This window comes from Nothobranchius furzeri, chromosome 8 (genome assembly GCF_043380555.1).
Source record: "Nothobranchius furzeri strain GRZ-AD chromosome 8, NfurGRZ-RIMD1, whole genome shotgun sequence".
NCBI classification, from domain to species: Eukaryota; Metazoa; Chordata; class Actinopteri; order Cyprinodontiformes; family Nothobranchiidae; genus Nothobranchius; species Nothobranchius furzeri.
This window is the reverse complement of record NC_091748.1, coordinates 50,166,755-50,191,195: the sequence shown is the minus strand read 5'-3', so window position 1 is coordinate 50,191,195 and position 24,441 is coordinate 50,166,755. Positions and strand designations below refer to the sequence as shown.

The window sequence follows — 24,441 nt, the reverse complement described above, 5'->3', positions numbered from 1 at the left end:
TGTCATGTTCAAGACTGAGATGATTGGAGCTTTATGACATGGTGCATTATCCTGCTGGTAGTAGCCGTCAGAAGATGGGTACCCGGTGGTCTTAAAGGGATGGACATGGTCAGCAACAATACTCAGGCAGGCTGTGGCGTTGCAACAACGATCACTTAGTACTTAGAGACCCAAGGTGTGCCAAGAAAATGTCCCCACACCATTACACTACCACCACCAGCCTGAACCGTTGATACAAGGCAGGATGGAGCCATGCTTTCATGTTGTTGACGCCGAATTCTGACCCAACCATCTGACTGTCGCAGCAGAACTCGAGACTCATCAGACCAGGAAACATTTTTCCAGGCTTTTATTGTCCAGCTTTGGTGAGCCTGCGTGAATGTTAGCCTCAGCTTTCTGTTCTGAGCTGATAGTGTGGTCTTCCGCTGCTGTAGCCCATCTGCCTCAAGGTTCAACGTGTTGTGTGTTCAGAGATGCTCTTCTGCATAGCGTGGTTGTAACAAGTGGTTATTTGAGTTACTGTTGCCTGTCTATCAGCTCAAACCAGTCCGGCCATTCTCCTCTGACCTCTGGCATCAACAAGGCATTTTCACCCACAGAACTGCTGCTCACTGCCCGCCTTCCCCAGGTGGGCAGACCATTCTCTGTAAACCCTAAAGATGGTTGTGCGTGACAACCCCAGAAGATCAACAGTTTCAGAAATACTCAGACCAGCCCATCTGGCACCAACAACCATGCTGCGTTCAAAGTCACTAAAAACCTTTCTTCCCCATTTGAACAGCAGCGGATCGTTCTGACCTTGTCAACATACCTAGATGCATTGACTTGACACCATGTGATCGACTGATTAGTAATTTGTCTTAACGAGCAGTTGGACAGGTGTACCCAATAAATTGGCCAGTTAGTGTATGTTTCTCCAAGCAGTCCTAGGACTTTAAGTCGGACAGAAACTAGATCAGTGGTTCAGCCAGCGGGGTCTTCCCGCATGCGCAATTCATTATCATTCTAGATACTGTGGAGTTAACAAGCGTCTGGCTGAAGCTGTTTTTCTCTGTCCCTCACTGCTGTGAAGAGTCTCTCACACACACACACACACACACTGCTGCCATCGCAGTGGAGCTGATGCTAGTGTGTAAGTGACAGAAGTGATGCTAGATGATCAGCTGAATCACTTGTTGGTCCCAGGTGTCAACAGAGAGCATCTAGCAGAAGATTTATAGCTGGCCGAACTGTTCAAAGTTGAGATATTTTGCTATCACTTTCATTCTCTTCCTTTTTACTTCCACCCATCTCTCACCTGGTCAGCTGCTCTCGGCTGCTTGTTGTTCAGCTGCTGATGAACTTCTCGCCCTCCTCCTGTCAGGTCTGCCGGGAACAGTTTGTGGCCCTCCACAGCCAGCCGATTCTGCAGATGCTGTCCAAATTCCTGCTGCATAAATACTGCGCAGAACCCCCGTGAGTGTACAAGGACACACACAGAGGATACTCAGATTAAATGAGAAAAACAGTTGTAAGGTAACAAGATGAAGTTTCATCTAGCATCCATCCATCTTTTCAATACCTGCATCCTTAGTGGGGTCACAAGGATCCGGAGCCTAAATCCTGGAGTCACCGAGTGGGAGGTGGGGGACACCATGGATGGGTCTCCAGTCCATCACAGAGACACACCGAGACAAACAACCAATCATACACTCACTCACAACTACAGACAGCACCCAGAGACAATATAAAATATAGTTTCTCTCCTTTTTATTCTTTTATTTATGATCTTTTGGACTACAGACAGCGCTGTAAGACACATGTGGATTCAGTACTTAACAACCAACAACACAATGTGAGCCTATGTACAGGGTATCTGCGGGTCCTTAAAAAGTCTTAAATTTGCTTTTCCAAATTTAAGGCCTTAAAAATCCCTAAAAATGACAAATAATCCTTAAATACAGTTTCCAAAGGTCTTAAATGACCAAAGACCCAATAAACAACTCTTATTTCTATAAAATTTTTGTGAATTTCTAGTTGGTGTTCAGCATTTTTTGTGTACGATGTTGGCGTAAGCGGAACCGTACACATTCAGTTGGCTGTGAAAGGGGGCTACTTTTAGATGAGCACATTAGCTGGTTAAGCTAGTGGGAGCTTGCGCCATGGGGAAGTGCAAGTTTAATGGTAACTGGATGGTTAATCCCACGTTCGCCACGTGGTTAGCACCGGTTCCAGGCAATAGCTGGAAATTATAGCTTAAATTTAATGTAAAAAAAAATAGCTTAAATTTGGTCAAAGTGGCCTTAAAAAAGGTCTTAAAAAGTCTTAAATTTGGCTCCCTTAAACCTGCAGATACCCTGTATGTAAGAGATTTCCCTCCAGCTGTGTGTATCATTTTCACTCCTCGTGTCTGTCCCACTGGCCTCAGGGTGGGCCGCAGTCATGGTCTGCCTGTGTTTTGTCTCTTTGGGATAATTGGGGGCCTTCTCTTCAGCCATTACCCTACAGCAACCTATTTTACTCTCTGTCATCATTAATGTTCCCAAACTGACGGTGGTAGGAGGAGAGGGTGTGTTCCTGGAACAGAGTTCTCTTTAGGTGCTAAATGAATGCGTCCATACTTGATTTAGTTCCTGCAAACATTGCTAAACTCTTAAAGCGAGCAGACCTGGCTGATCGAAAAATGAAGACATCAAACTTTTTATTATTGAAAATAATAGAATAGAATAGAATACTTTATTTGTCAATTATTCGAATGTGCTTGCCATACAAGGAATTGAAATTACGTTTCACACTGTCCCATGCGTAGACATTTACATAAAGTGCAGATGCACAACAATAACAAAACAAAAAACATCCCTAACAATAAGATAATATTAAACAGGTAAATATCGCTAATAATATACAAAACATATAGCAGCAGGTGTGTGCAATTTCTATGCAGAGGTAGTTGTTTACAATCAGAAATGTTTACCCCATTATTGGTTCAACCACTATTTCCTTTTTGTATAATGTGTATGTGGTGTGTGGTGTGTGTGTATGTGTGCGTGTGCGTGTGTGTGTGTGTGTGGGGGGGGTGGGGTGTAGGGTCCAGTCTGTCATCCTATACCCCTATAATAATAATCCTATAATACCCCTATAATAATATAATGTATAATAATATATAATATAATATAATAATACATTTTATTTATAATGCGCTTTACATTACAGAAGTAATCTCAAAGTGCTACAGAGTATAAGGGACAGGTATAAGGGACACAGCTATTTAAAAACAGTTAAAATTTCAGGATACTATCAAGTATGGAAAATAAAAACCCAGAAATAGATAAAACCCATCTAAAAAGTCATGACAGTAGATACAAACAATAAGTAAAAGCAACACAATGAAGTAAAACACTCAATAGGTCACTGTGCACTAGAAAGCCTTATTAAACAAAAAGGTCTTGAGGCCTTTTTTGAAAAGCTCCACAGATTGTGTGGCCCTTAGAAATTCCGGGAGAGAATTCCAAAATTGAGGGGCCACTGCCTTGAAGGACCTGTCTCCCATAGTGGAAAAGGTTAATAATAAACCAACATGAAGTGAAATTCTCTAAGTAGAATTGAAGTATGTGAAATTCTGAACCCAGCAGCTGGACCTAACCCTTTCCTTTCACTTGGCACAAACATGTTCTTTCCTCTCTGATGGTTTCTTGTTCTCATTGGTGTCAGGACTGAAGTCAAGAGCAAGAAGTATCAGGAGTACAAGATGTTGATGTTGCTGCTGGCCAACGTTCCCCGGACAGGTTAGTGTCTGATCACCAGCAAAACACCCGGCTTCATGTCAGTTGGGCTTAATTGGGATTGGGGGGGTGGGGCAGCAGCAAACTGGGTACTTTTTATTTTTATTCTCTCCTAATTGGGCAAAAAAGACAAGTGATTAGTTTAAACCCTGAATCTCTTGTGGAATTTAGCAGCTTCTTGTTTTTCTGTTGTGATGGGGCAGGATTTATTCCAGAACTGAGTCTGCACGGAGGCAGGTGGATGCCCTTCGCTCCGTCTCCAGCTGTATACTATTACTGTTGGCTTGATTACAGTTAATCGTGTCCCTCGCTTGCATAATCAGCTTATTTCAGGTGTTCACCTCTAATGCCTCACTTGCTCTAACAGCAGATCCACTGCTCTCTGAAACCAGTTAGTCTTCAAGCTCCCGAGTTTGTTACATAACAAGTTGATGTGTGAAGTCCAGAGGATCAGATTGGTCCGGGGCAGCTGTAATAAGGGGACATGTTTAAAGGCAGAGAAGGCTCATTGTTTGAGTTACATTACTGTTGGATCTCCTTTTGAGGAGGTGAATTATACAGCAGCAGCTGACTTGAGTACATGTAGATCAGCTGGTGGCCTCTGGACCACATCTGGCCAGTCATCAAGAAAATCATACCTGGTACCTGATAAAAATGTGGTTTACCCAAAGGACAGAACACCCAGAGAAGCTGAGTTTGGACTTTCAAACAACTACTGATAGGTAATTTTAGATTTATCCCATATTACCTTAAAGGACGACACACACAGAGAGAGAGTAGGTTATTCGTAATGTCCATGAATCGTCATGCGAGAGCTGGGCGCAGAAACCCCTCCATGGAGCTAACCAGCCCCCCCCCCCCCCCCCCCCCCCTGCTCCTGGGGAAAGCCTTCAGCTCACCAGCTCTGCATGCCCACATTCTCCACCAAGATGTTAGGTAATTAAATGTTAAGTGATATTTAATCTCCATAACCCTGGAACCTGAAATAAACACTCTTGACAACAAGGAAGACATTTTACCCTGAGTCCCCAAAATAATGGAGAGTTAACGCAGGGAAAAACCTCCTCCGAGGCTTTTCCCCCGTCACTCCCCAGTCTCCTCAGTTTCCCAGGGGCTTTGTTCAGCAAAGGATGGGGGAGAAGGCGGGGCCTTCTCAGGTTCCAGAGGTACAGAGGTTTGGTTGGAATAAACATCCTTGACTGCAAACGAGCTTCTCTGCTCAACCTTTCATGAACAGCCACAGTTGGCAAACACGGACTACGTTTACATGCAGCCAATATCCGGGTTATGATCGGGTTAAGGTCGGGATTCGGGTTTCTGAGTTGATCAGAATAACCTGTTTACAAGCATAAATAGAAAGAGTTACCTCTAACTTGCATAACCCGATGTAAATGCGGACGTTGGGGTAGCGTCAGGACGTATGGACTACGTCCAGATGCAATATGCATCATTTCCGGTTCTTCTTGTTCCGGTATCCGTGAAAACAACAACATGTTTCCCAGTTCGGAAGAGATAGCGACCGCATTTGTTTGCGCTTTAGTTTCCTCGTCACTCCAAAAGTGCGGTGCTGTGCCGCGACTCGCCATGTTGCTCCCAACTTGTTGTTTACTTCCGGAGTTCTGGCGCATACAAGACGTCTCGCTACTCAAAAGACCAAGATTCCTTGCGAACAGAGCCTGCGCAGAACACACGCTGTGATGGGGATATCCCGATATGCGTTTACACGACCAAACATTCGGGTTAGAAAAGGGTTACCCCAGGTGTAGTAACCCGGTTTTTAAAAACCCGGTTATGAGCATATCCGGGTTTTTGGCGGTGTTTACATGGACCTGCGGAACCGGGTTTTTGTGACTATTCGGGTTTTAAAAGGGTTACTGGCTGCATGTAAACGCACTCACAGAGATTCATGAAGTGTTAATAACACAAAATGGGCATCTTTTAGGCCTCAAAAAGGTACAATTATAAAAATACCCAACAACTACCACTCTGCACAAGATGCTGCTGTCCACTTACGTCTCTGGGATAAAGGACACTCTGGAGGACCCGGGTGCTATCTTGGAGAGAGGAGATTGATCGCATTAGTGAAGCTTTCTGCTGTTAACGTTTTTCTCTGAATTTTTCAGTTTGACTCCAGAAACGTACTTGGATGAGAAGCTGAACACATTTTTATGTAACTACTAATAACAATTGCACACAGATGTAAACATTAGCCCAGCTCGGAGAGACTGGATGTCTAAAGTGGTAACCAGACACTCTTCGTCTCATATCAGCTGCTCTCCCCCCGGCTGCACACAGCATAGCTCGTAATGTGTGTGTAGAGAATATACCAAATACCAACAAAAGAAACGGCGCGCTGCTGCCTGGACTCCATTGTTGTTGTGGTTTGGCGTGTCTCCCCATCGTGCTGTACGACGCAAAGGCAAGCATGACGCTACGTTTAACCCCGCTCCCGCCAGCCAAGTGAGAGCCCAATCTGCGATCAAACCGCTCGCCTGAAAATTACAGACCCACCCCTGTCCACACTGCCGACGGTGACTCGCTCTTCACTGTACCAGACCCGGTGGTGGAAATTTGGCTATAAGTTCCTGAAAATGGTTGTATTTTGCAGATTAGTGCGTTAGCTGAAGTAGGCCTGGTTTGACTCACTCATCAGATGCTGTTTTGTTTCATTAAAAAAGGAAAACATGGTCCGTAAATCGTTTTCCTGTTGATGTTTAATCATAAACATGGCTACCTAACAGCTGGTCCCTGTTAAGGTCAAAGGTCAGTACACTAAAGCAGTATTTTGTAGCCACTTGAAGCTCCTCACTCTTCACTTTTTAATGCTCATCTCTCAATAATTCACGCTGCAGCTCCTGCTGCTGAGCACAGCTGTCAGGGGAGCAAACAAGGCAGCGCACAAAGATCATGACAGGAGCTGGAGCTGCACCTTGACCTAAAGAAACCACTTAAAAATGCATCTAATGTTAGTTTGGTTAATCTTTTAACTTTATTCGTGAATTGGATCATTTTACCTCAAAGTGAGTCATCTCAGTGATGTTTAAATGGAATAAAATTGGGCAAATGTATCGTTGAATTAGCTGCTTTGTATTAGAGGAAGTTGTGTTTACATAATTTATCACATGAAACCACTGCACTGACAAACCTGCTCTGACACGTTGCCTCTTGCCTCTCCAGGTGATTTTGATGTCCAGCAGGTAAAAGAATCCACTTACTTCTTCAGCTGAGCGGGTGAGCCAGCACCGAGAGATGAGTGGAATTGACAGTGAGCAGCAGGGAGGCTGCAGGCCCCAGAGTCTGGATGGGGTTTTGTCTCCAGACAGACACGAGGACATTGATCTGGCCATGCCCTGCCTGCCTCCTGCTGCCTTCAACTGGAGCTGCTGAAGACGTTCGCACACAGCGACCTCACCTGATTAACTGACTTGTAGACTGATGGAATGGTGGGTGGGCGACTCATCCAGGCGAAAAATGAGAGACGGCATCGGATGGGAATGCTAAGACTTCAATTACTGAAAAAACACGTCTGATGGCAGATGCTTAGGTTAATATGTGTGACATTTGCTGTAATGAATCACGTGTGAACTTCTGCTCCTCAGTTGCACTGAGAAGAAACTTTTTGTTGCCGGAAACTGATTGTGCGTGAGTTTTAAATCTGTAAAAACCTCCAGGAGCTGACCCGCCTCTACAGCCATCCCACCCAATCATCCGTCGCCTACAGCATGCTCTTCGACACAAACGTCTTCAAAAAAGAGACTTTTTAAATGAAGTTAGGTTGTTTTGTTTTGTTTTTTTCTACTGAACCAGCGATACGCGACCCTGACGCAGGAGAAATTATGAGTCAAAGGTCTCTGATATAACAGTTTCCCTGAAATAAACACGCTTCTTAAAATCTCTCTTTATTCATTCAGGTCTAAAGAAAAACAGAAGCTGTTATTCTTAGCGTGCCTAAGTGGGTTGAGTGAGACAGCCTGTTATTTAGCCATATCTGCATATTTCCATTTTGCTGTGTACCGTGAGATGAAGGCCGCCTGTTAGATGCGCCAACAAAGGCTTCGCAGGCTTCACTAATCAACTCGGATCTTATTTTTCTGGGCCAGCGCCACATCCAGAAGTAAAAATAGCAAAAGTGCTATCTGATCGTGGCTGGAGACGTTACAGCAGCTTCAGACAAAAGGTGTTGCTGATGTTCAGAGGCAAAGCGCCAGCGCCACCAAACAAAACTGGCTGAGCGACAATGTAATGAAACGGAAATAGTCTTGGAGGGGGCATAAACTGTGGGCTGATCAGACTGCGGGGGTTTAAATGATTTGCATGGCCCCTTCATCTATGATGTGACGGAGATGTAAGTTTGATCCATAGACATGCATATTCGTTTCTGGACGGAGCAACGCCCATTCCTCTCATATTTCTAAATGTTTGAAAATGGGAGGTTCCCGCCACTGCCATTTTGGCCGAGTCACGTCTCGTCATGCCCAGACAATCCAAAGATGAGAAAGGGTGGGAACAAATGAGCCACTGTTGCTTACTATCTAGCTGAGCTAACCCCCAAAGCTAGACGGAGCTCCGGGGCAGCCGGCCTGTGAGACGGTGTGAGGCTGTGTTCATGCCGGTCGTCTAATACGGATTGTTAAAAATTAGGGCTGAACAATTTAGAAAAATTATCTAATAGCGATATTTTTTCTTCAATATTGCTATTGCCATTTAAATTGTGATTATTTTCTCAAGGGGATTTTTGCGTATTTTTCAACTAACACAAGCAAAGCTATTCATCAGTGTATTACTATAAACAATATAGAATGTATTTTGCATACATTATTCAGCTCTGTCAGTGATCTTTGCCCGCTGAAAGTTTGCTTTCTGGAAGCTGAAGCACGGGCAGCTAGCATTTTAGCCATGCAACTGTCGCGTACGGTGGTGTGATGTGTTTTAGGTGTTGATAAAGGTTTATAGTGTTACCTTGTGAGGTAGAGACATTAGCAAGTCAGGTTCTGCACAATACCTGACGTTGTGCAGCATCTTCTTTTTTATAGCCAAAATATTTCCACACACCTGATGTGCTAGTCCTCTTTGGTACCCAACTTTGTGCAGCGTTGGATTCTGTTGAACCTGAGGCTATTTTATAACCAGTTCAAGCGCAGCATTTCCCTGCCTTGTTTGAGATGCTCGCAAGTCACGTGACTTTCCCGGGTCTCGTGACCAGTCAAATCGCAACCTTTGCGATTAACAAATCTCATTTGTAACATTGCATATGCAGTTAATCGCTCAGCCTTATTAAAATTACAAACAGAGCCTCAGACCGCTGCGATCAGAGCCCTGGCAATTTTAACATTGTTAAATACATTAAAATAAACAGTTTGAAATTAGCTAGAGTTTATATAAATGTCTTTGACTGATTACAGTGTAGCGTAATGGTTGATGGCTCTTTTATGAAAGATGAACCATTCTACATAATAATCTGGAATATTAATTTTTACAAACTAATAACCAAATGTTATAGAGATAAGAAGACTCAAAGGTTGTTTTCATCGATAAACTGACGATCATATCCGTTTGTCTGTGTTTCAGTTCAATGAAAAGTTTAAGACTCTGTTTTATTATGACTAGACTGTGGGTGGAAGTCCTTCTTCTGGAGACCAGGTGTTCGGTTGTTGTAGAATTCTTCAGACTTGCTGGCGGCAAAGGTCTTGATCTGTGGGTGAAGGTGCTGCGTGACCCAGCATTGGCCCAGCCGGGCAATTACGACCTTTGGCACAGAAAACCCATACTTCCTCACGTTACAACAGGTAGTTTTCAATGCATAAACAGGTGTAACATTTAATTGAAAAAGGTTTAGATAAACATTCAGTGTGGGGTGCTTAGACCACCTTCTGGCAGTGTCTACAGTTAGAGGTCAATAAACCTTCAAAATAAAATTATGGATTGAGTATATTGATTCATATTTTGCATCTAAATGTGCCATTAACTGTGAGTCAACATTTTTTAGATTTGGGTGGTTACTATAAGTTATCAACTCACATTTTACATCTGCAACAAAAATAAAAGTAAAAATACAGGACGGGAGCACTCTGGTCTCTAATTATTCCTTTCATGCTAGCAGGACCGACGTTTCAACACTAGTGTGTCTGTCAGAGTTCACAAACAGGGAGACTAGTCAGTGGATTAATTGTAGGTAGTTCATAATCTAGCTTGATGGTCACTGGTTCATTCATACATGAGGTGGTGTAGTCCTAACTAAAAAGAAAGATTTGTAATGCACAAACTTCTCTAAATGGGTTGAACTGATGAGAAAAAGCTCCAAATTAAACTGACCTTAGACGTGGTTGCACTTTTGGGGAGTAAAACAAAAATCCTCATGTAGCTTTTTGCAAGTCTAGTTTTTGTTTTGTAATATTACTTTATTTCACTTCCATATGCTGCGTGTTTCCATAAGTTATTTAACCCTCCCTCTGTCTTCATGGGTGACCCCGTCAGGAAAGTTGACCATTGAGCAGGATTGATGGTTTATCCCTTGAGGTCCACGTGGCAGCGGTGAGGAGTGAGCACCACCTCACCCCTGCCACGTGGACCTTTCCTGGTGGGGGTCACCCATGAAGACAGTGGGAGGGTTAAACCTTTTGCAGTCCCCTGTGCCAATAGTGTGGTGGGAGAAGTCAGGTGTAGATTCTGTACAGTTGTTTTTGTTCTGAAGCTTTTTATTATGTGCAGTTTAGAAGGAAGCTCCCAGGATAATGAAGATGCCCTCCTGATAAACCGGAGCTTCCGTTTAGCTCGACTGAGTTTAAGGAACAGAACATCTGCTGTCAGCGCCTCGACCTGCAGGACGCTGCATCTAGCAGGAAATGGTCAACAAGCTTCAATTCCCTGGAGATCAACATGTTCTGTTACTGATAATGTTGGTGGAAAAACAAAACACACATACTCAAAAACTTTGTCCATCTGCCCATCTTATTCTTTCTCTCATCAGAGTTTATTTTACAGACGCAAGTAAAGATAGCACTGGGAGTTTAGCGGCAGAAAGGCTCAGGTTATATCAGCGGCTCCCCATTGGGGAGCCAGAGGGGGCCATGGCAAACCCTGAAAATAGTCTTTACTCCTTCAGTCACAGGTGAAGAAAACATGAATGTTTTTTAGAGTTTTTCCACGAGGTATTCTTTGAGCCACTCCGTGTCTGTTGCTAGATATCTTCTGCTCTATTTTTTATTTTTATTTTTTTGAGAGCGCAATTGCGGTGCTGTTATCGAAAGCTGACCAATCACAAGCTTGCATTCTCCGTCTCGTTTGACGAGCGTTTAGAAAAGTGGGCTTGACTCCGTCCGTCCTTGCGATCCTGCTGGAGAGCCCTCACGAGGACGGATGATGGCGTTGCATGTCTCCGCACAGACGCAGGAGCATAAACTAGGTCTAGGCCTTATTGTTGCACCAGAGCAGTGTTTTGACCCGAATGATGCTTCATGTAAGAGCTGTTTTACTTAAAATGTTTAACATGATGTAAAGCAATAGTTTTGAATTTTAATACAAAAATAAGACTCATAATTAGAGGTTGATCGAAATTGTTTTTTCTTTTGCTGATACTAATGCCGATATGTATGTATCCCTACTCATAATGGTAGATTTCAAGCGTTTGGAGTAGAGCACAATCAACAATAGGATTTACTTGGTCTCTGAACTTCCGGGTCGGTAACAAGTTGGCACCTGTGCTTTGTTAAGCCGTGATCACCGGACACTTTTACAAACTTTTCTCTACTAACCTCCTACTTTCTACCTTCCTTCTGCGATCCTCTTCCGTAGTGTCCAGTCTACCATCTATGATTGCCAGAGTCTTTTGTCCTTCCCTTTGTCTGCAGGCTCCCAAGACTCGCCGAGGACTTATCTCCCTATGTTTTATGTGTGCAGCGCGCTGGCCCGGAGCCAAACGCTGATTCCAACCAGAATTCTCCCAAAGACGTTTATCCGATTCCGGGAAAACTCACGTTCACTAACTCCAGCTGTTTCTCCACCTCACTCAGCATGGCTTTTCTTGATTACTTAAACACTATAACCAATCTTTAGAACTCAAATCCCAAAACCACAAGTCCATTTTTCAAAAAGCACACCCATTTACAGACCTGCCAACCTGTACGCATTTTGCATAGCCAGTACGCTATCTGGCGTCTATTTACGCTGGTACGACTCACCCCTCTAAACTACGCAAAAAGCTGCGGATACATGAGTTGAGTTCTGTGGCAAATATGCACGTGTGGTACTCATGTCTGACAACACGACTCAGCGGCGTGGTGAAGAAGTTTACGCCAATCATCGTAGAAAAGCAGAGAAAAACTATCCTGCCTAACCAATAGCCTAACCCCCTCCTCCTTTCTCCCTCCTTCCGGTTCGCCACTCGCTGCTGTTCTGGTTATGTAAACTGTGTGTGTGTGTGTGGATTTTGCCTTTATCCATTGCAGATAGATTTAGCTTGTATATAAGGAGGCATGTGATTATTCATACAGTTTAAACATGAAGCCATTAATTTTTTTTGCAGCTTGTTTTGTAACTCATGCTATGGCAGATGAGGGAGAAGCAGACATGGAGGGATTGGTTAGCATCCATCCATCCATTTTCTGAACCCGCTTGTCCACGCAGGGTCGGGGGGGGGGGCTGGTGCCTATCTCCAGCGGTCAACGGGCAATCAGGCGGGGTACACCCTGGACAGAGAGCCAGTCCATCACAGGGCGGATTGGTTAGCAGACCTGCCAAAAACAAGAGGGTCCATGCGTCTCAGAAGTTTTTGTCCAAATATCCAGAACAGTGGCCATGCTTGTGACCCTCTAAACAACCTCACCATGCATTTTGCACAATCTGCAATTATGATGTGGACATATGACACCAGGGAGCTGCAGGTAATTAGCCCTGGTGATGTGTGCATGTGTGCTTTAAGCCAATTTAATATTACATTCTTGAGAACAGAAACACCTATTGCAATTTACAAAATTAATAATTACCATTAAATACATTAAAATGTTTTTTTATTAATTTGTATTGAAATAATTGAATGCAAGTAACTTGTATAGGCACAAATATTACATAAGGAAACTTTAGAGTTTTACTGTTTAATATTAAAATACATGAAACGTTGGGAGTCAGGTCAAACTGTAAAAATGTCTTTAACCTTACTAGTCAAAATAAGAACTATGAACGTGTGTGTGTGTGTGTGTGTGTGTGTGTGTGTGTGTGTGTGTGTGTGTGTGTGTGTGTGTGTGTGTGTGTGTGTGTGTGTCTGTTTGGAGTCGCTTTTACGGGATGTGAGTCAAGTGTACTTTAAACAAGTCAAAGGTGTGACTGAGATAAAGAGCGGGCCTGTTAGGGTCTTTCCCCTGTCTCACACTCCAAGCATGCTGTGATAGTCTCCAAACAACCATCATCACAAATAGAATCAGGATGGTGAAGGCAGCTAGAAAGCTCACAAAGGATGTGGGTACTTTCCAGAATTCAAATGTCAGTAAGCATCATTACTAAATCTCGTCAGAAAAATGGGACTTATATTGGACTGCATGGTGGTGCAGTTGTTAGCACTGTTGCCTCGCAGCACGAAGGTTGCAGGTTCGAAACTCGGCTGCGGCCTTTCTGCGTGGAGTTGCGTGTTCTCCCCATGCATGCGTGGGTTTCCTCCGGGTACTCCGGTTTCCCCCACAGATCACAACATGCCCTATAGGTTATGAATAGTAAGTCGCTTTGGATAAAAGCGTCTGCCAAATAAATAAACATAAACATATATAATAAATCAAAAGAAATGGTAAAGCTGCTGCCAGTAACTCATTAGGGTCACCATGATTACCACACACCGACAGTGGAACGCAGGCTTCTATTGTCAACAGAAACACTAGTAAACACTAGTTTGGTTTGGTTTCTGTTGGGTTTGAATATTAAAAAAAATTAAAGACTAAAATGTAACAGGGGCCGTTTGGGGGCTTACTGGAGGGATTTCATCATCATCAACTTTATTTGTAAGCGCCTTCCGTCGGCCAGTCGGAGAACCAAAGTGCTCTACACGTATAAAGGAAGTTAACACATCACTGATCCATGCGATGGTCAACTAAAAATATACATGGAGACAAATACAAGCATGAGATAAAAGCAAAGGATGTTGGTAAAAGAACAAGCTAATATAAATGAATTAAACGGGGAAAAAATTAGCTAAAATATATAAAACTGTGGCTACCTCACGTTCTGAGGGAACACCGCTGCATACTTTTTTTTAGACAAAATCCAAAGGGGTTTAAATGAGGGCAACTGAACTTTTTGGGTTACTTGAAGACAATTTGCTTCTCATCTGTGGAGCTTTGTCAAATGTCTTCAAGAAACCAAAGAAGTCCAGTTGGATTACCATGACCTGGATGACTGAGAACCTTCACCAGCATACTTGAGACAAAACCAAGTTAACTCAACTTGAGAGTGACATATTTGAGGGAGACAAAAAGTCTAAGCTGTCATGGATAATTTGTTTATATATAGTAAATAAAAGTATAAGTTGGTATAAAAAGTTTGTAAGTTCTCAAACAGCTTTACTATGACCTCATGATAAAAAACTGTACATAATAAAATGCCTGTTGTAACCATTAAAGATTATAACAGACACATAAGGTCAGTTCTTCTGACTCCCATAAACTTTGAGGTTTCTAGCTCTGGGTGGCTTTTTGGGAGTGTGGGATTGAGACAGCTCGTTATTCCAGCAGGAGCGCCATCATAAAGTGGACACCACACAAGTGTCTGGCTTTATCTATCAGACATGCCGGAGCTCTACGATAGCCGCACCACTCACTCTCACCAAGAGGGGGACTTTGATTTTCCTGCCAGTCTCCTGGGCTCTCCCGCCCTATCTCCTGACCCGTGGTGTCCTGAGAGCCCGGCAGTCAGCAGCACTGGCAGGGGAGCAGAGTGTACCGACAGCTCTGGAGGGGGTGGGGTTGCAGGCAGCAGGAGGCAGTGGGGTGGGAGTATCAGTGTTACAGGTTATACAGTATTGGCAGGTGTGTGTGTGTGTGTGTGCGTGCGTGCGTGCGTGCATGCGTGTGTGTGTGTGTGTGTGTGTGTGACCTTAATCCTGACTGACAGACTGTGACTCCTTGATTAAGTCAACCACAACAACCATACACCTGATGCAGCTCTGCTTCAGAGACCTAAACCAACGCTGGAAGATCATTCTTTTCCTGTAATAAACACCTAAATACATTTAAAATAGGTGTGTGACATTTTCATAGGAAATATAAGATTATTAGGCGAGCTTCTGAGCGGCAAATGTACACAAATCTTTTTAAAACGTCCTTAGAAGACTCCGTCTCATATGTGCAGCCAAAATCCGTCACAATGACTAACAAAAATGTCTTTATTGCCTCAAGAACTAGAAACTGGATTCTAATGTAACTACAAAAGTTAAGTATTATCAGGTGTTTAACATTTGTTTGTTTTTTAAAAAGATAACACACAGAAAAGTGTTTTATCTGGACAGCCTAAAGCAGGGGTGTCAAACTCATTTTAGCTCAGGGGCCATACTGCGAGAAATCTAGTCCCAAGTGGACCGGACCGGTAAATTAAAAACAACTTCAGATTGTTTTCTTTGTTTTAATACAATCAATATAAAACAAGGCTGGAGCCTGAGGACAGTGTATCCAAAATAGTACAAGTACAACACCTGAAGTGTACTTGAAAATTTGAAATTTTTTTTAAAAATCAATAAATAAAAACAACATTCCTTAGTGATTCAAAGAGCTTACAGATCACATGGCTAGATCAGTTTCATGCAGCACTTAAAATATATTTGACTCATTTTACTTAACATCTTTTAGCTTTCACCAGCACATCAATATCAGAAGTCACATCCTGAGTGGCGGCCAACTTCAGGATGGGATTCAAGTTCTTGTGTGAGCCTTGAGCGCAGCTTTGTTTTATTTATACTCATTACAGAGAAAACTTGCTCACAAAGATATGTTTATTTTCACTCTACATTGTAAAGTATGAAAATAAAGTTTACACAACCATCTCGCGGGCCGGATTTAACCCACTTGCAGGCCGGATTCGGCCCGCGGGCCGCATGTTTGACACCCCAGGCCTAAAGTAACAAAATATTTAAAATAGTTTATGATCTTTTACTGTCAATGGCAGATTTTTGATGAATGACAGTGCTTTTTGCTCCCAATAATATGTATTTTAATCAACTTGCAACAATCATTCATTTTTACCTGCTAGTTTCTGTGCTGGTTCATGTGAGGGGAACACCCTAGACGGGTCCCGGGTCCGTCACGTCCATCAAACTAGAGTGACATGGAACAACAGAGTGAATACATGCTTGAATGTAACCAGAGAAAGGTTGTGGACACAAACCGAATGAGTTATTGACCTGTTTAAATGGTGTGAGAGGATTGAAGGAAGCATGGATGAACGTTTATGTAGATGAGACCCAAAGTCATGAGAGAAATGAGTTTTATTTTTGATTTCCTGTCAGATATTGAACCTAAGCTGTAAAGCAGAGGCAGTCATAACAAGCTGCATGATAAAATGAAGATTCTAATGAGCTTCAAGCCTTTTCCATGCTTTATCCCAGCATTAAAAGCAAAATATAAGTTAAACAGGAACCAGAATGTATTCAAATACAATTTATTGGTTCTCTTTGTACATGTATTGCAGTGGAATACAGTTGACAGTGATGTTTGTGAGGATCTTGCATTTTTTATAGCCACACACAAAGAATATTGTACATGTTTATAAAGACTAAGACTTCTGCTAGGCACTGGGTACGGTATGTACAGAAGATACTCGCGTAGGTATGGGGTGTGCAGAGGGTTTAAGAAGAGAAGACCTGTCCCCTGACACAGAAACATTCACTGTTATTTCCCAGAGAGTGAGTGAAGAAGATCAGATTTTTTCCAAAGTTCAAGGCAAAAGCAAATGTTTATATATAATTTTATTATTGGCTTTAAAACGCGTCAATCAGTATTTTCTTTGAGTTGGGTTACGTTGATGTTTTGGGTCTGAAGACAAAAGCAAAAGTAGATGAATACAGTGGTGATTTTACAGATATAATGAATGTACCTGTGCAAAATGTGCATCCTGTACAGTGCCATGGAAAACTATTACACACACCTTTCTTTCGGTTTAGCTTTTTTGCCTATACAAAATGCAGTTTCAAAAGGTGATCTCATGTATTAAGTGATACTTTTACCTAAACTAAATTGGCCCCAATGTGAGAAAGTAATTGACCTAACTGGTTAAGCTTCAACAATAATAAAGAAACAAGGGCACCACTGGAAGCTAGTTCAGAGGCAAAACCCTCTTCTGACCTAAAATGACACATCAGCCTGTCTAATAATTTACCAAAAACATCTTGATGATCCCGAATACTTTTATCTCATCGGCACAGACAGTATCTTCCCAAACCCCGCTTGCTCACTCATGTTCCTCAGTAAGCTGATGGAGAACTAGTATTGGTCTCCAAGCAGGCAATAGGCACAGGACACCCTGGACAGGTCCCCAGTCCATCACAGGGACACACAGAGACAAACAACAATTTAAAGTCATAACATAAGGCCTGGTTCACACGGTAAGATAAAAATGACATTTTTGACCTGATTCTCTCCTGCCAGATTATTGTAAAGGTTCCAAAAATAATTATATCAAATTTACCCATCGATTGCTGGGTTACGAGTGCTCTGGTCTGCACACAAAGGTGCATTAGGACAACTACGATCATAAATCACAAGATGTTGTTCCACATGTTGGATTCTCTTGGTTTGACTTCGATGACAAACTAACTTTGTAAGAGAAGCCAGTCAGAAGGCGAGGTGACGGGAGCACACTGGAGGCTCCTCCACCACCGTGTTTGTTTACTCCCAACTCATGTTTGGGTGTGAAACCTGTTTGTGTGTAGTGTGTACTTTTTACAATGTTGCTGCACACACCGAAGCAACAGCACTTTTATATCTGTAATGTTTTTCATTGCAGTGTGTGCGGTCTCTGGTGTCGTGAACATCGTTTGACAATTTTTAAACCTAGCCATGTGAATTGGCCCTAACATGCATGTTTTTTGGTCTGCGAGAAGAAAATGGAACACCTAGACAAAACTCACCCATTGAGGAGAACGTGCGAACTTCAAACGCAACAGCTGGGATTCAAACCTGTAACTGTCTCGCTGCGAGGCAACACTGCTACCAACTGCACTGCCATGCAGCCTTGATCTCTCTCTCTCCATCAGAAACTCATGAAGGAGACATTCTTAACTTTGACCATAAACAAGCCTTTGAGGCTGGAAACCCTTCTGATGCAGAAAATTTCATCTAATTAAAATAAATCATCATTTTAAAACTGCATTTTGTACTTTGGGCTATCTAGTCTGATGTTGGAAGTTGTTTGCTGATCTGGAACATTTAAATGTCACAAAAGCAAATACGTGATTGCAGCACTGTGGTTTTATGTGTTGCTATTAACCAGTAGGAGGAAGAATCTGAAATAATTTCTGTTTCTGTTTTATTTTTAAGATTTCAATTCAAACTCTTGTTGAATTCAAGCAGCCCTTGTGGGGTCCCAAAAACTTTTCTCCATACTAAACATAAACACATCGGGTAAAAACTACAGCTGAACATGATGTATTTATGGATATAAAGCACAAAAAGACATCGGCTTTATACATCCAGTCCCTGCAAAGCCAAAATAAATCACGCAGCATGGCAAAAACAAGCAGCCTCGTTGAATGCTGTAGACCATGCGTGCAAATGTGTGCATGGTGCTGATGCCGTCCCAACCAAAACCACGTGGGTGCACTGAAAGAGTTGAACAGCTGAGTCACTGTAACATTTACATGCCTCTAAATGTGTTTGCAAAGTTACAAAGAGAGAGCAGATTGCTTGTACAGAGCGCTGAGCAGCTAACCAAAAAAGATAAAGGTAAAAAGTTTAAAGGCTGCTTTTAGTGCCTGGACTTTTAACTGGATGTGTGTGTGTGTGTGTAGCAACAGAAAAACAAATCTAAACAGAAGGAAATACCATGCAGACCTTACAGCAACTGGCCAAGGATTATATACAGACTCTGGGAGGTCCTGCAAACATCTGCAGGAATAACATGACACTTCTTTTGCAGTGCAAATGACTTTCTTCTGATTGAATCCTTACGTTCAAGAAAATATATGTTCAAACCAAAGAAGTTTGTCAGAGTTGAAAAAGAAAACTTTCCTGTTTCTTCAGTAACAGGTGTACATTTAATAACTAGGTTATACAATTTTGCTTAAATGGTTCATGCTTCGTTTACAGTTACTTTTAGGGACGTCTGTGGTTTAGATTGAATGGTCAGCTTAGAAAAACACAAATTCTCAGTGAAGTTTGGGGAAAAAATTCCAAATTTGGAATATTGCATCATCATGCACACAAGGATACAATAGAATATCATCTGCATAAAGTTACCACTCACTCATTTCTTCAGGCTATTATTGCTTTGTGTCTTCAACATCACTTTCACAGAAATGAATAAATGCAGTGCATTGAAAACTGAAGGTTTTAAATAAAAATTACAATATGCAGAACACTGGTTTTGGGTAATTGTTAAGCTTTAAGATTTCCAGTAGTTAAGAAACGCATCAGCAGCTGTTGCAACAAGACGCTGATTTAGTTATTGACTTTCAACCCTTTTTTTCCTTTTACTTCTTTTTTTTTAAATTACACAATCATCTATGATTGTGTTACAAGAAAATTCAAAAAGTAAGTTTGTCACTAAATGCATTTTCTGTCTCAAGACAATTCCTCTGAAAATAATGTTCAGTAAACACTATTTTCATAACAAGCCTGTATTAATTAGGTTTCAGGACCCAGATGAGGTCCAGGGGGCATGATTCAAACAAAAACACAACAAACCTCAAATAAACTGTATGAAGAATAAAAAAAAAATACTTCTAAACTGTCAACTTTTCCTGATTTAGAAGTCAGTGTGGTTAACAGTGCAGGGAACACAAGCCAAACAAAATGCAAATGCCAAGTGATCATGGCATATGAACTCATTATTGGCACTGTGTAACGAAATCCATCCGAACGATGATAATAACAGACCCAAACAGGCCCGAGGGATTCCAATTTCCACCCTCATTACCCTGTAATGATTCAGGCTTTAGTGAGAGGAGGTGAATGAGATGTCAGGTTCAGGAAAAAAGGGTCCCCTTCCTAATGCATCTGGACACAAATCAGCGGCATCCAATGAACTCTGACTGAGGCCTCAACGACTGAGACACACTTCAATATTCAATATTTAGTACGTCCTGCAAAGTATCTGTGCTGTCCTTGGCTGTTTAGGAACGCTGGGGCGTGATCAGTTGGTTGTGTGGCGCCGGAGTGTCATTGTTTGTGTGAATTGACTTTGGCATTGAGATGCGTTGCTGAAACTGCCGCTGAAGGAAAGTGAAAGTTAGGTTATGAAAGCTATGAATTTTGACTATGAGAGTCAGAATTTACAATTGTATAAAACTGATATAATTGTAATTCACTGGCAGGAAATTACACAAATGTCCTTTAAACCCTAATAAATCTGCTGAGAGATCCATCCATCCATTGTCCTCCACTTATCCGGAGACGGGTAGCAGGGCAGCAGCCTAGGCACACAGGCCCAGGCTTCCCTTTGTCCTCCACTTATCCGGAGACGGGTAGCAGGGCAGCAGCCTAGGCACACAGGCCCAGGCTTCCCTGGGAGCTGACTCACGCCACATGAGTCAGCTCCTCCAGGGGAACCCCAGGGCGTTTCCTGGCCAGCCAAGAAACTAAGTCCCTCCAGCATGTCCTGGGTCCTTCTTTAGGTCTCTTCTCAATTGGACGTGCCCAGACAACCTCACCAGGGAGGCGTCCAGGAAGCATTCTAAATAGTTGCCCGAGCCACCTCAACTGGCTCCTTTCGATGTGGAGGAGCAGCAGGTCTACTCCGAGCCCTTCCCAGATGACTGAGCTTCTCACCCTATCTCTAAGGGAGAGCCCAGACACTCTGCGGAGGAAACTCATTTCGGTCACTTGTATCTGTAATCTCGTTCTTTCATTCACTACCCAAAGCTCGTGACCATTGGTGTGGGTAGGACTGTAGATTGACCGGTAAATCGAGAGCATCGTCTTCCTGCTCAGCTCTCTTTTCACCATGACAGATTGGTACAATGCCCGCATCACTGGAGACACAGCACCACTGGAGAAGACATTCCAACTGTTTTAACTTGAAACTTTCATCAATCATTTCATGGACAGGTTAGAGTGAATATTCACAACAAACCCTTTTGGTATGATGGGAGTTTGTAACTTATTTTGCCTTCTGAACATATAAAAACAATTTGTTGCAATTCCATATTTTTGGTTTGTTTGACAAATTCCAATTTGGTCTCCGACTGCTATAGCTGCTTAACTTTGCATATTTTACAACGTTCTTGGTTACAAACAACCTCCTGCAGATCATGGAAAAAGCCTGACTGAAGGCTTCTTGTGAGTAAAATTGTCCCCTTTTTAATAGAGAAGCCAGCTTTGTTGGTTTGCACCACAACCTTTAAGCTTATGTTTGAACAGTTAAAAAGAAAAAAAAACATTTTTGGTAGAAACCAATATCTGTATCTAGAGAATTTGTCCTGTTCTTATGATGCCAGTATGTAGGCTGGCCATCCCCTCTGATCTAATGGTATGAATACCAGTAGATCTAAGGAAGAACATTAAAGTCTTACATACTACAATTATTCTGTTCCCATTAGTAGTCTGTAGGAAATATGGCTTAAAGTATCCAGGTAAAATGTTTTCTTAAAATTGTCATAAAGTATTTATTTAAAACGTGTGCTTGCCCGTAAGGGTGGATTAAGTTTTCTGGGGGGAAACACTGCTTTTGCTTAAGAGAAGATCATTTTCTGCAGCTGGAACATCATGGAGATAAAAAAAAAACGTGTAACACCAACAAAGTGCCCACCACTGATTTCTGAAACAGGGGCCTGAATATCTTTAATTCCCATGTCAACCATAGTTTGCATTAAATTACGTGAATGAAAGGACATTGAAGCATATGTTGATGAATGTGTGGTAATAGGAGCTACTTTGCCACTACTTATTTGAGCAACTACACATGCGAGTCGAAACATCTCAGTTTTTGCAATCCTTCCTCAGATGCTTCCTGCTCACAGTTCATACATTCAGATAGTCCCACTTGGAAAAAGAGCAGTATTGCTGCACCGAGTCACTCTCCCAGCACAGTTTGCTTAAGATCACAAATTTGATGAAAGCCTTGATCGGACTTTGATGTGGTCTGTCTCAGGAAGGCTCGCTATAGAGTCTTTCTTAGGCGGTCCCATGTCCCCATGACCCCCTGCTGCCATCTCTGCACCAGATGCATAACTGTGCACAGAACCAGGTAGAGATGCTACAGGGAAAGCCCCCACAGACAACTGATGGGGGAGTACCACCCTATGTGGGATTGCGCTCCGAATGACTGTAGAGCCTAATGGCGTTTGAGGGGGTCCGATGGAAGTGGATGAAACTCTTGTGGACTGAGGGGGACTGGGGACACCAGGCTGTGCCCCCTCATGAGGCAGTGAAGGCTGGGAGGCTGATAGTGCTCGAACGTCTTGGCTCAGGCTGCCTAGCTGCAGAGAATGAGTGCTCTTGTGTGCACTGGGCTGGTGTGCAGGACTGGCCATGTGCTGCTGAATCAGAGAAAGCTGGGAGCCTGAGATGGGACCAGCCAGGGTGCTGGATCCATACTGGAATGATCGTCCTCCAGCTGCCAGTGGGCTCTGGACAGGTGGACTGGCCAGGACTGAAGCAAAGGCACTGGAAGCAAGAAGCTGGGACTGTAGTGGAGAAGCCGAGACAGGGCTGGATACACTCTGCATCACCTGGAATCTCCTCACCAACCTTGGAGACTGCAACGTTCCTGTCCCCACCGAGTTCCCTTGCATGGGGGCACAAAAGTTCATGGCCACAGCCTGCTGCAAAGTGGCAATTGCTGAGTCTCGGGGCTGAGTGGAAGAAGCTGGAGGAATAAAGATCCCACTGGGAAGAGGAGACGTCATGGACATGGCTCGTGGCCGTGGTGCATCCACCTGCTGAACCATCTCCCTATCATATTTGACTATCTCCTGGATCATCTCATTCTCGTGGTTGTTGAAAACACCAGAATTAAGGTCATGCTGAACTTTGTGCATCAGGATCGAGTTCTTCTTGCCTGTAGAGACAGGAAAACAGAAAATACAAGTACGATGGGAATTATCCTGAGCTATGAGAGCACATATTTGATTTGTAGGTTCAACTGACAACTGGACAACTTTAGGGCCATTCCCGCTATCGGAACTACAGAGTTACTCTATGGGAATTTTGTTGCATGTGCACATCTCCACTTCACCAGGCCAGCCAAAAGGACATTTTACTGGGCCATTTCCGGATAGCCTAGCCTGCCAGACTCATCTGTTTCTACACAGAGAACTAGTCTGGTTACTCACAGGCAGAGAGGCACACGAGGAACGGGACTAGCCAATTCAAAAATAGCCAATAAGAAAAAAGCGGAAATGCTGACTGTACCGTGCAATGCTGTAGTCAAAAATAGCGTCTGGTGAAGGTGCAGACATCTTTCTTTAAAAGAAATGCTTTTAGCGCTTCTACTTGTTGTGGTTTTAAAGACGTGAACAAGTCATTTAGAACAGAGAAAATAGCCGCAGCGAACTCCGCTTGAGAGGCCATCTTCATTGTTCATAAGAAACTCGGCGTTGTGGTGTGTGACGTACGCTGCTCAGTGCTGATTAGCTCGGTTAGAATTCTCAGGGGGTGGGGTTATTTGAATCGAAGAGTTCCCAGACCCAATCTTTCCCATAAGGAAGCATTGGGTCTGGCTGCTCAGGCTAATTTCGGGAACCAACAAGAGCCTGAACAGGGGTAGGGGTCAGGTGGCAAGCCAGACTAAATTAATGTATTATTTAGTCTGGCAACGCTCCATTGGCGGCTCTCGGTTGTGGGGCGGGTTCTACCGTTGTCTTTAAAATGATCTCCGCATGCTACTGGACAATGAATGTGACATACTCTTGTTTCACTCTGTTGCATCATCCCACCCACCAGGCATATGTGGGCCATTCCCATCTGTACCGGGTCGGCCCGGGCCGGGTAGCGTAGGTTGTTTACATATCTGGGTGGCCTGGTATTTTTCCGGGCCAACCAAGGCTCATTCTCAGCCCTCTTCTCGAGGGGGTCTGCTTCAGGCCGACCAGGGCCAACACACCCACTGCTGACAGCAAATTCACACCTTTCATTAGAGCAAGCCTCTGATTGGTGGGTAGAATCAGCCCACATGGGCTTAAGGCAAGGATGTGTGGAAGCAACTGGGCCAGGCTGGGGCTGACTGGGACTACCCGTCCCGGGCCGACCCGGTAAAGATGGGAATGGCCCTATAGAGTGCCCTGATTGGCCAACAAAGCGGATAAAGCTCCGTGATTTGTTCACTAAGCAGAAAGAGCACTATGATTGGCCCACCATTATGGACCAATCACAGCTCTTTATGTGTTTGAAACCCCTCTAGAGAGCTGTGGTTGGCCAGCCAGAATGCTGTTGGGGCTGCAGAGGTTCCAGTGGAGCGTTCCTAGACCAAACTTTGCAAAGCAAGAATTTGGTCTAGTTCACTAGGCTAGTAGGTACTTGGAAAATGCCAAGTTGAGCCGCTGAGCAGGACTTGT

The 24,441-nt window shown here is 43.2% G+C and overlaps 2 protein-coding genes across 2 annotated transcripts in view; one reads left to right on the top strand and one right to left on the bottom strand.

Moving 5' to 3' along the window:
• polrmt (polymerase (RNA) mitochondrial (DNA directed)) overlaps positions 1-7,209 on the top strand; it is an 83,707-nt gene extending 76,498 nt beyond the window's left edge. The window contains exons 19-21 of the mRNA XM_015971590.3: positions 1,364-1,455; positions 3,691-3,764; positions 6,939-7,209. Coding sequence (XP_015827076.3) covers positions 1,364-1,455; positions 3,691-3,764; positions 6,939-6,988 — 216 coding nt within the window. The 3' untranslated portion in view covers positions 6,989-7,209. The remainder of the gene's footprint in view (positions 1-1,363; positions 1,456-3,690; positions 3,765-6,938) is intronic.
• Positions 7,210-16,377: 9,168 nt separating this feature from the next.
• The window catches only part of hcn2b (hyperpolarization activated cyclic nucleotide-gated potassium channel 2b), a 109,699-nt gene continuing 101,635 nt past the window's right edge, over positions 16,378-24,441 (bottom strand). Inside the window, exon 8 of the mRNA XM_054730003.2 lies at positions 16,378-22,946. Coding sequence (XP_054585978.2) covers positions 21,988-22,946 — 959 coding nt within the window. The 3' untranslated portion in view covers positions 16,378-21,987. The remainder of the gene's footprint in view (positions 22,947-24,441) is intronic.